This window comes from Mirounga leonina, unplaced genomic scaffold, assembly GCF_011800145.1.
Source record: "Mirounga leonina isolate KUSES-001 unplaced genomic scaffold, KU_Mleo_1.0 Mir_101664, whole genome shotgun sequence".
Lineage (NCBI taxonomy): Eukaryota > Metazoa > Chordata > Mammalia > Carnivora > Phocidae > Mirounga > Mirounga leonina.
The window spans coordinates 2,881,354-2,893,593 of NW_023270175.1; the positions used below are offsets into that span (position 1 = coordinate 2,881,354).

General features: G+C 39.4%; 1 protein-coding gene across 3 annotated transcripts in view; it reads right to left on the reverse strand.

Annotated features, from left to right (window-relative positions):
* Positions 1-12,240, reverse strand: part of ACSL4 (acyl-CoA synthetase long chain family member 4) — an 82,645-nt gene that overhangs the window by 25,038 nt on the left and 45,367 nt on the right. For all 3 annotated transcript variants that reach the window (XM_035007088.1, XM_035007078.1, XM_035007098.1), the window contains exons 5-9: positions 11,040-11,149; positions 10,786-10,924; positions 5,759-5,909; positions 5,481-5,604; positions 2,648-2,719 (exon numbers count right to left, since the gene is read on the reverse strand). In XM_035007088.1, coding sequence (XP_034862979.1) covers positions 2,648-2,719; positions 5,481-5,604; positions 5,759-5,909; positions 10,786-10,924; positions 11,040-11,149 — 596 coding nt within the window. The remainder of the gene's footprint in view (positions 1-2,647; positions 2,720-5,480; positions 5,605-5,758; positions 5,910-10,785; positions 10,925-11,039; positions 11,150-12,240) is intronic.

The window sequence follows — 12,240 nt, forward strand, 5'->3', positions numbered from 1 at the left end:
TTGAGTAGGTTGTTAATTATAGAATCTAACTGAATCGGAATCCATTATAAACTATAATATCTATTATTAAATGATAATTAGTGCTACAAATATTAACATTGGCATAATAAATATAATTTGAGAAAATGTTAAGGAATTTTTAATTTTGAAATGTATTACTTTGCATCTTCTCTTATTGGATCTTCTAATAATAGATGAAATGAATTTTTAAAAGGAACTGATAGGGTTAAACAGAGAAAAACTGTAACTACATAGGGAAAATATATGTCATATCATGAAACTAACATTTATTTTACATCAATAATTTTTATTGAGTACCTACTACATATAAGTAATGTATTATCTGAACAAGAAATTTAACATCTATTGTATATATATATTATATAATTTAATAACTAACAGTAATGTTTAAAAATACACATGTACTATAATAATAGCATGTAATAATATACAAATGCCAAATATAAATATATAATATATGTATGTTTTCATAGGTGCATATATATTTTTTTTTAACTTTAAGGCCTATTTATAGAGGAGTAGGAAGAGCTAAGGGAACCAACAAAGTTGGGTAAAGCATCAAGGGACCAGCAACATGGGAGATTGTTTATTATCCCTAGACCTGAAGAAGTCACTGGAGAGAAGTAGGACTGGAACCCGGTAAGGACTATAGCCATGGGCAAGACCTGGTTACAGCCAGTGGGAAAGAAGAGACTGTCTAATGGGCGCCTGACAACTTCCCCAAACCACAGCCCAGCAGGGAAGGAGCAAAGTACGCAGACACCCTTCCCCATCCCCCCCACCCCTGCCTCCCTGCCCCGTGATCTCTCCTGAGTGCCAATAATTGGCTGAACCCAACCACAAATCGGAAGGCGAGCAAGCCCTGGTAATTCATCCACAGAAGCTAGCCTTCCAAGACACAAAGTAAAGAAGAATGGACAACGGCCTTTAGGCCTAAATTCAGACATTACTTCCTAGAGTCCTTGGCCCTTTTCCTTCCCTATGTTCTCTGATATGGTTTACTGGGGATTCCTGTACTTTGGGTAATAAAGCCAAAATACTGTTTCCCAAAATGAAACAATCTTAATTAGATAAGCATAGGAGTTAAGACTGACTCAGTTCACACTTAAACTTTAGCAAGTATGGGCTCTGTGACCTCAGGCAAGTTTTTTCCTTTATAAAACCTGAAAAACAGGACCCACCTAGCAGAGTCTTAGGGAGGATTAAGCGAGATAATCCATTTAAAGCACTTAGCACAGTGCCTGGAAACTATCATTAGCATCACTTTCTTACACTTTAATGAGAAGCTTCTTTCTGTTTGTAAACGTGAATTCTACAGCACCTCTAAATAAAAAGGCAAAGTCCACTCTGACCTATCCTAATTCTTTAGTTATTTGGTAATTTTGTAATTAGAAGCTTAAAAAACAAAGTAACTTCCATCTGTAATTCTTAGAAAATTTGGGCTGAACACTTCACGATCTAATCTCTGACTTTCCGTGTGCGAAAATAGTTCTGAGAAAGATATTGGGATAAGACTTAAAATCTGATCATAATACAAGCAAGTCATGATACACAGTCCCACTGGAGTTTCCGACCCTAAAAGTGCTAGAATATATTTGATTATGCAAGTTTGAAACATTGTATTAAATATTTCAGAATTTATTATTAAAAGGCCAAAAAGTGGGGCACTTGGGTGGCTCAGTCGGTTAAGCATCTGCCTTTGGCTCAGGTCATGATCCCAGGGTCCGGCATCAGGCTCCCTGCTCAGCGGGGGGGGGTCTGCTTCTCCCTCTCCCTCTGCTCTCCCCCCTTCGCGCCCCCCCCCCCCGTGCTTGTGCTCTCTCTCTCCTAATAAATAAAATCTTTAAAAAAAAAAAAAAAGGCCAAAAAACTGTAACGTCTTCCTTTTCGTAAAAGGCACTATTTTACATAGGATTTTAAATACCTAAAAGTCATCTTTTCTCTTTGGAAGCTCTCTCCAGTGCCAGTTTTCCTGGTCACCCACCATAAGGGTCGGGAGGCTCGGATTTGAGACTCAGTTCCATACCTTGGATATGCTGCTTCAGCTCTCTGGGATGGCCTACGTTCCCTCAGTTTTTGTTTTTGTTTTTGTTTTTTAATTTGTGATGAAACAAAAACGATCTGTAGGATAACCTTCTACCTTTGAAACATTATGACCGATTCTCACACAAGGTGATCTGAACTCAGGTCATTTTCAGCCCCTCATTTTCAAGTATCGGCAACACTAGCAGGGATACATTGCAGAAGCTTGCCATCCCATCCTTCCCAATACTTATCGAAACTTCTAATGAACACATCTGCCATAATTTCAACACAGTAAAATTAAAATTTAAAACAGTACACAAATCCCTAAGGGTATTACCGTTTAAAAAGTCAAGTGCGAGGGCGCCTGGGTGGCTCAATCGGTTAGGCATCTGCCTTCGGCTCAGGTCATGATCCTGGAGTCCCAGGATCGAGTCCCACATCGGGCTCCCTACTCAGCGGGGAGCCTGCTTCTCCCTCTGACCCTCCCCCGCTCATGCTCTCTCTCATTCTCGCTCTCAAATAAATAAAATCTTTAAAAAATAAAAATAAAAATAAAAAGTCCAAGTGCAAGCAGCAAAGGACATTTACATTCTGTACTCACCGGAACAGCTGCCATGAGTGTAGGCTTCAGTACAGTGCAGTCTCCTTTGCTTCCTTTTTTAATTTTGCTGGACTACAGCAAAGACAAAGTGAATAGGATCAGGAAAACCAACCTTAGCAAAAACTGCTGTAATTCAAATATCAAGGATGACAGACAGAAATTTACACATGGAATTTGATCTTCTACTGCTCTGGGAGTTATCGGTTAGAACCATCATAACCTACAAAAGTCTAAGGCGTAAATGTTTTAGTGCTTTAGTCCATGGATTAGTTCTTTGAGCACATTTCAGCCTTCTTTAGAGGAGAAATGCTGATTCAGAATGAAGGATAATGGGATATTTTGGTAAACGGAGCACTTACTTATGACATATCGACCACAGCACGAACCATCCATTAGGGGAAAAAAAGGAAAAACAGAAGCCCTCAACTAAGGTAGGTGGAGCACTAAAACAAAGTGTTATGTTAATAACTTTTAACTTTCTTTGATGAGCCAAATGGTAAAGCCACCTCTCAAAGTCACTGCTGTCAATTAACATCATACAAAAATATTCATTTGATAACATTTTCGTTGACAGGATACTGAAGACACTACCACTGACTATGTGGGGATATGCACATACATATGTCAATGTGTACGTACTACTTTCTTTCGTTTTCTTTTCTTTTACTTCTCACACACATAAATAACTGTTTGGGATTTCAAATGTCAAATCAGCATGCAGAAACAATGATAAAGGAGCCCACTGAAAAAGGGAAATGAAAATAAGAATCTTCTGGGGTGCCTGAGTGGCTCCGCTGGTTAAGCGTCCGACTCTTGATTTCAGTTCAGGTCATGATCTTAGGATTGTGAGATCGAGCCCCACGTCAGGCTCATGTGCTGGGTGTGGAGACTGCTTAAGATTCTGTCTTCTTCCCCCTCTGCTCCCCCCCTCTAAAAAAAATAGAACAAATTTAAAAATAAAAAGTGAAAATAAGAATCTGCTATAATGCAGTTCATTAGTCTGTAAGTTTAGATGTAGGCTGTGTTAGTTGTGTTGACACGGGTGGGAAGAAAACCAGCTCTTAAGGAAGAGTGTGATCTGCCAGGTAGCACAGCCTCGTCATACAGAAGGTTCTGCTGGTATAACTCAATTGCTTTTATCCTCCTTTTCTTTAAGATGGATAAAGGAAATAAAATAACTATTTGTTTTATGTATGTGCAAGTGTGTGCACATTTGCAAGTGGAAACCTACCCCCGCACATGCACACCACACACGGGAGGGCTGCTCTGTAGAGAGAAAGATGGGCTCTTACGTCCTTCGAGAAAGAGCTGCCCTCCATATGGTACTGACCACTTGTTCTAGAGAGCTGTTCCAGGGTAGCAGTAGCCACAAGGAGCCCTTCCTCACTTTCTTTATTACTCTCAGTAATGGTATCATTTCTCTTGTCTTATTACAAGAACCCTTGTTAGGACAACATCACAATTATCTGCTGGCTTCACATGCAGTGCCCCTAATCTTCCCCCTTTTTCGGGTTTCCAATGTGAGGGAGATTCCTGGGTTTTAGATTCCTGGTAAGATTTAGGCTCTTTCTGATAAAGTTCATTAAAAAGGTAGGTGGGGCATTCACTCCATCTGCCCCCTTCCCTACACAGAGGCAACTGTTTTCAGAAAGGCAGTGAAAACAAGGGTTGCTAGTCCTTGACTTCTGAACTTCTCAGGGGGGGATTACACTCAAAGCCTATTGAAATGTTTTTCACATTTTGAAAATATTTCTAAACATAAGAAAAACCCACTACAGTGCACTGAAATGTAATCATCACAGATTTTTTTTTCTTTTCTTTTTTTTTTTAAGTTTTTTTTTTAAATTTATTTGAGAGAGAGAGAATGAGAGAGAGAGAGAGCATGAGGGGGGGAGGGTCAGAGGGAGAAGCAGACTCCTCGCTGAGCAAGGAGCCTGATGCGGGACTCGATCCCGGGACTCCAGGATCATGACCCGAGCCGAAGGCAGTCGCTTAACCAACTGAGCCACCCAGGCGCCCTTTTTTTTTTTTTTAAACCATTACAAAGTTTTCTAAAAATTTTGTTTTACAATCCAAGCCCAGTCTTATTCACAGGCCTGTTTTAACTTGACTAGATCAAGTCTCATTTATTAGTAGGTACTGGATGTGTAATTTCAAATGGGCTTTAAGTACATGAGTTAGCTCTAACCATTGTTGGCCTTCCTACAGCAGGGAGAAGGGAGAACCCGGACTCAGGGCACAAAGCTGAGGCCTGCCTTTGGATAGGCAATAGAACTTGCCACGATGATGGAAATGTTTGGTACCTGTGCTGTCCCAACGGGGTAGCCACCAGTGACATGCAGCTACTGAGACCTTGAAATGTGGCTACAGCAACTGAGAAATGAAATTTTTCTCATCTAATTTTAATTATCTCTACTTCAGTATGTGGCTAGGGACTACTGCAGTCGACAGCACAGTGCTAGAGAAAACTCAGCGTAAAACCGGGCTCCAATCCTACCACCACATCTCCTCCCCCAAACCTACCGCTGTTGATGGATAATGCGTCCAAAAGGCTCAGAGCCTTTATATTCTCTATCCTAGCTATCCAGAATCAAAATCGAATAAAGACAAGATGAACTGTTAGTTTCGAAATTGTTTAAAAAGATGCAGATAAAGCAATGCTAAAAAATCCACAATATTCTTTTCCACAACTACATATTTGCTCAAGGAAACTCTTTTTGAAGTCAAGGAGAAAGCTTTCACAGAATTAAAATATCTCGAGTTTCAGCAAAATGTTGTCAGCCAAACAATGCAACTTAATATGATCACGCCAATATAGTGAAAAGCTTGTCACCTGGTCAGAGAGTGTCAGTGGAGAAGAATATCCAATCCTACAGCCATAGGTAAAGCAAGATATCTCTGCTGTCAATTCTAGTACGTGAGCCAAAGGCAAGTAGCCAATGTATGTGTCCTTTGGTCTAAAACAAAATGAGAGAAACACTTTAGCCATTCTTAAAAAGGTGCGGTAATTAGGAACATCAATAGCCTTGTCATTTTAATATAGATTGAGTTTAGAGAAGGCCAAACATGGGCTCTGATTTCTAAGGAGAAAGTGGAATAACTCTCTCTTACCCCAGTCCAGGAATTCTCTCACACTGGCCTGCCATCCCGGCTATCAAATTGCTATGGTGCATCATCACTCCCTTGGGTCGGCCAGTAGAACCACTGGTATACATGACAATAGCCATGTCCGAAGGGGTCGGTCTATTTGGAGGGATGCTCACTAAATGAACGAGAAAAGCACGGCGTTTTCTTCAGTTTAAAAGTTAAATTGCTAAACAAAGATGAAGATTTCTAGATTTTTGCATCGTGATAAACTGCGTAAAACAAATACTCTCTGATGATAATCAACACAAAAATGGTGATCAAATTCTGGTTACCTGCAGTGAGAATTTCAAACTCGATTTGGCCCATTTTCTGGATGCTCACCCTAATCCCTGTCTACGCCTGCCTTTCCAGTGTTGCGGAAAGCTATCCAGGGCTGTGGAGAATCAAAAGGATATAGAGTATTGGATGCAAACTCCTCAGGCCTCAGTCTTCTCATCGTTTTAAAATGAGACCGTTGGACCTGACTGTGGTTCTTAACAGCTGGTGGGCATGAGAATCACCTGTGAAACTTAAACAAAATACCATCTCTATCTCTGGTCCCTAGCTCGGAACATTCTGTGCCTGGGATGGAGCAAAGGCTCCACAGGTGTGTATGAACGTGATTGGAAACCGCTGGACTTGATCTTTTTAACTTTTTATAAAAATAATTTTATTTTACCATAACTGAACCATGGAAACTGAATTAGATAACCATTATACATTTAACAGGCTATTTTAAGATTAGATTCCAAGCAGCAAGTAAAATCCAAAGAACACCACCAAAATTACCCTTTCCACTGTTTTTATCATTGCTTCTTGAAATCTGTACAGGAAATCATTTTTTTCAAAGTACTGAATGTGCAGTTAGATAAAAATAATGGCGTAAGAGGTCCCTTCTCTCTGACTCACTTGCTCACTCACTCCTGTGGTCAGAACACTTGTCATGTGTCTGGCTTCGGGACCCTTTTGGGTCTTCCAGATTTAGTGCTTATTGCCCTATCTGGATTGGATCATACTTTGATTCTGTGGAATCAAAATTAGACAGGAATTTCCAGATACTGAGAGAGAGAGACCATGTGGAGGGGTTTATAAGCTCTCCATTCCCTATCAAAGGTAATATCTAGATAGTATCTAAACTTCACTTCTTCTAGCCCTCTGTCTGAAGGGGGTTAGGGTGTTTAATCATCTTAAAGTTCCTGAGCTCCAGAGCTATCTTTGCTTACTGAATGACTGGGAGAGGAAAATAGAGAGGTCTTCCTGACAGATTAGATTCAGCCATCTTGAGCAGGGGTCAGCAGACTCTTTTTGCAAAGGATCAGACAGTAAATATTTTAGGCTTTGAGGGCCATACAGTCACTGCCAAAACTACCCAGCCAAAGGCGTTTGTTAAACAATTGTGATGGTGTTCCAGTCCAACTGTATTTACAGAAACAGACAGCAGGCTGTAATTTACCAACCTCTGCGCTAGAGTCGTGCTTTTCAAACTATGTGTGGTGAGGACATTTTTTCCCCACCTAATAATTTATGGATGGACACTTTTGGAAAATACAATAAAAATGCATTCATGGAAAAATGAAATAAAAAAGACATAACACACAAGCTTAAAAAGTTTAGATTAAATAGACAACACATTACATTTCAATAAATACAATTAGAACAGTGGCACTCAAACTCATGACCCTGAGATCAAGAGTCACATGCTCTTCCAACTGAGCCAGCCAGGCACCCTGACAGTAGGTATCTTTAAGGAGCATTAGCATGACCCAATTTAAGTATAACTTTATCTTTGGTTATTTCAGTGGTAAATCACACTGCTTAAATTTTTTATTTTAACTGGTATGTTACAGGTTAAAGGAAGCAAATTAGAAAAACTGTAAATATTCTTACTTGGAAAGTATCTTCTAGCCTACCAATAAAGAGAATTGCTACTAACAACATTACTTTTTTGTCACTCCACAATACTAACAGTTGAGTGAAATCGAAACTCCCCATTTATTAAGTGCCTAGATGCACACTCTAAGCAAACGCTGTGTATATCAATATTTTAAAACTTTAATGTGGCATAAATTTGTTTCTTTCTGTTAATTTATCTACTCTGGACTAACAAGTGTTACATAGAAGAGATAATGTTTATCTAAACTGTTCCTATTTTTTTAAAAAAATAAAAAAAAAATAGGGGCGCCTGAGTGGCTCAGTCGTTAAGCATCTGCCTTCAGCTCAGGTCATGATCCCAGGGTCCTGGGATCGAGCCCCCCATCGGGCTCCCTGCTCCGCGGGAAGCCTGCTTCTCCCTTTCCCACTCTCCCCGCTTGTGTTCCCGCTCTCGCTAACTCTCTGTCAAATAAATAAATAAAATCTTTAAAAAAAATAAAATAAAATAGCTTTACCGAGGTATAATTGATACACAAAGAACTGCACATATTTAATATATACAATTCGGTAATTTGAACATATGCATACACCTGTGATACCATTGCCACAATCAGGATAACAGACCTCTCTCCATCATCTCCCTCAGTTTCCTTGTGTTCCGTTGCTGCTGCTGTTGTTGTTGACCTGATCTGTCAGTGACTTCTTCAACTCTACAATTCTAACATGCTAATTTTAAATAGCATACTGAGGCTTCTACTTTCAAGGTGGGGTACTGTGGTGACCTAGTAACCTCCTTCCCATTCCAGAATACACAGATATATTAACAGAATTAAATAAATGTTTCATAAGATGGGTGGATTATTAAAAATCAGTTTATATCCTTTATATATATACTGTATATAGTATATATACTATACTATATATAGTATCCTTTAGGTACTATATATCCTTTATGGTACTATAATGGTGCCACTACGATGGGGAGGTACTATAATGGTGATGTGACGATTATACATGTGTCCAAACCCACAGAATATACACCACCAAGAGTCAACCCTAATGTAAACTATGGGCTTTGGGTGATAATGAGATGTCAGAGTAGATTCATCAATTGAAACAAATGTACCACTCTGGTGGGGGATGTTAGTAAATGGAGAAGCCTATGCATTGTAGAGGCAGGGAGTGTATGGGAAACCTCCGTACCTTCCCCCCAATTTTGCTATGAACCTAAAACTGCTCTACAAAATAAACTTTATTTTTTTAAAAATCAGTTTACAAAAATGAATTGTATTTTTACATACCAGTTAAAATAAAAAATTTAAGCAGTGTGATTTACCACTGAAATAACCAAAGATAAAGTTATACTTAAATTGGGTCATGCTAATGCTCCTTAAAGATATCTACTGTCGGGGTGCCTGGCTGGCTCAGTTGGAAGAGCACGTGACTCTTGATCTCAGGGTCATGAGTTCGAGTCCCACACTGGGTGTAGAAGTGACCTAAATAAATACAACTTAAAAAAAGATATCTACTGCCAGTTTATAGAATGAAGCAAGTAAGAACTGCATTCTTTCTCTGATGATTAATGGAAGCAGCCAGCAGTAGATACGTTAAGCTCTTCTCAGTCCAAGGACAAAATGGGACGCTTCACTTCTTGTTATCGTAACTATCAACTAAGGTAAAGTATCACCAAAAAATACATGTGTCTCATTACTGTAAAGATAAATGGAACTAGGCGGGCTATGTGGTCTATCCGGTTATTGCTTACACAAAATTATGAGGACTAATACCCCCATAGTTTTATACCAAAATCCTTTGGTGAATCAACAGAATTGGCAACAGATCACTACTGATAAGGACTTCCCAGGTGACCTCAATCTTGCAGTGTCTGTCTGGTGTTGAGAGACAATTCTCCATGGGTCTCTTGAGTTTCTTTCTGCACATCTTGTGAACAGAGGCAGTGACCGGGTTCCAAACCATCTTTTCAAGGGTGTCTGCACAATAAACAACCTTGGAGGGTGGAGACAGCATCTACCTCCAGAGCGAAAGAGTAGATGTGCTTCCTGTCCAGTAGTACAATAAAAATAATCTGTCTCTCTCTCCAGGGCAAAGGGCAGTCATACTACCCTCTCTATGAGCTTTGGGCTCCCTCATCTCACGGCCGCTCTCCTGTAACACGACTCGCTGCAGGTACAGGTATCATCCCAACCCTCTTCCCACTGCCCTGTGGAAACCGGAGTGTGGGGAAGCAACACAGATGCGGACAGCCTGGCTACTGCTTTCGCCATGAATAAAAAAAAAAAACTGTCCTTCACCTCTGACCCAGGAGTCTCAGACCTCCAAGAAGTTGTGGCTGGCTCACTTGTTACGTAGAAGAGATAATGTTTATCTAAACTGTTCCTATGTTTTTTTGCAAGTGGCATGAAAGCTCAGCCTCTGTGCCATTCTCCACACTGGGTAAAGCGCTGTACAGTCAATCTCGCTCATTGCAAATGTGTTCAGTCCCTAATGGGCAAATACTCAGAAGCTGAACAGGGGTTCAAGCAACGTTTTCTCCTACCAAAATGAATCCTTTCCTCATCTAGTAGACTATCGTGATCTTCACATTAGACAGGAAGAAAGAAACTATTGAAACGGAGTCTTTAATTTCCTCAACCTTCTTTCCTGACATTTTGCCACAAGGCGCATCTACTGGTTTCAAATGAAATACCAAATACCACCTCAGTGGTAGAATAAATCCGAGCATGAGCTTGGCCAACAGCTTTTTGCATCCTCTGGGACATCGTTAAAATCACTAGCATTAAGCATTAAAAAAGGTTACTGAATGGAAGGCCTGGAGATCTTCTCTTCACCTGAGGTCCAGGTAGGAAAGTTACAACGGGTTACTTGAAAAAAAGTTCAGACTGCCGTAAGTCTGAACCATTGAATACATTAACTATTTAGTAAATTTTAAAACACTGGTTACCTTTGAGGAGAAAAGGAGAGAAAACTTCAATCATATATGGTCTTGATAGTTTAAACAATAAAAAAATTTTTTTTACATCAAAGAATTTTACGGTTTTCATTTGCATTACTTCTTTCCCTAACCTAGTGAAATAAACCTTAAATAGATGAATAAATTTTGTTTCCACTGCTTTACTTACTGTTTTCTGGCTTGGATCCCAATTCTTCTACTGATTGCATGCTGTGAATCTCAAATCCTTCGGGGTATTCTGCTTTATTGACAGTCTTATTGTCCACATAAATGATATGTTTAACACAATTGATATCTGACAATGCAGTCTGTTGAGCAGAAAAAATATCCAGCTCTTACATGTGGGCCTGTAATGAACTCTATTATTGGACATTTTCCTGTCAGAGGACACTACCATGAATTCAAAGAAAAATTCTTATTTACCTTAAGTTTACTTTCCAGAAGTTCAACACTAGTAATCAGGTAGGTAGCCTCAGATTCATTTAACCCATGAACTACAGCTTCTTTGCCAAGTGTGGCATATAAAGTCACAACTACATAATAAAAAATAAACACATATGTTAAATGATAAACATTTATGAGATATATTATTTAAGTCAGCCTTTTGTGATGGGTACACTCATGGATGCAAAGGCATTTTATAATGTCGTTTGATTTCATAGTCTCTGCTATTACCTTTAAATGTTGCCTGAAACTTCCCGGTAGTCCCAGATGTTCCTTACAAAGTCTCAGGATTCTAACATCCTATACCTGAAGAAACCCAGGAATACTGGAAGGGCACAACTGTTCAAAAATTGGTCAATCGAGATTCTCAAGGCCAATAAGCTTCTGGCTGAACTCCTAATTTAAGTCAGAGCTAGCCCACCTAGAACTACCCTGTGATACACTCTTTCATTGGTCATAGCACCAAGAATGAATAAGTCCTTGAGAATCTTCAGATTGAGGATCTCAAGATGGAATCATGTCCTCACTCCTTCTAGGGAGTTTTTGAGTGGGTCCAATGTCCAAGCTGATTGGTGACCTCCAAGCCTTAAATGGGTGGGCCAAGGAGATCTACTCTTTAGGAGCTACCAGACAAAGGAAACATAAGCTGAAACCAAGATCAGTTAGAATCAAGGGGCATTTGCTAAACTTCAATCAGATTGGAAATTCAGCTCTAGGTTGGTAACCAAACAGCAACATGGTTAAGAAGAGCAACTTTTCACAAGCTGTTGATTGTTGAAGCTGGGTGATGGGTACATAGGGGATCATTTCATATTCATTTGGTTTGTTTGAGATACAAATTCTTGATTACTATACTACACTTGTAGTGTTCTTAATTCAGTAAATAACTGAGTGCCTAGTATGTGGTAGGCATTGTTCTGGACTTTAAATTTTTAAAAACAATTTCATGCACAACGGCAAAAACAAATGCTTATGAATCAGGAATATACCCTATACCTTACTTTCTGGCCAACATATCTAATGTCAGTTCAAGTTGTTATGTGCTCATTTCGCATGTAAAATGGAAGAGGTCAAAGAAAAGGCCTCGAAGTGAAGCAATGAACTAGAATGATCCTAAGCAATGATCATTTTTTTTGTTTGTTTTAATCATTATTTTGTATGTCATGCCCTAAAAAACACC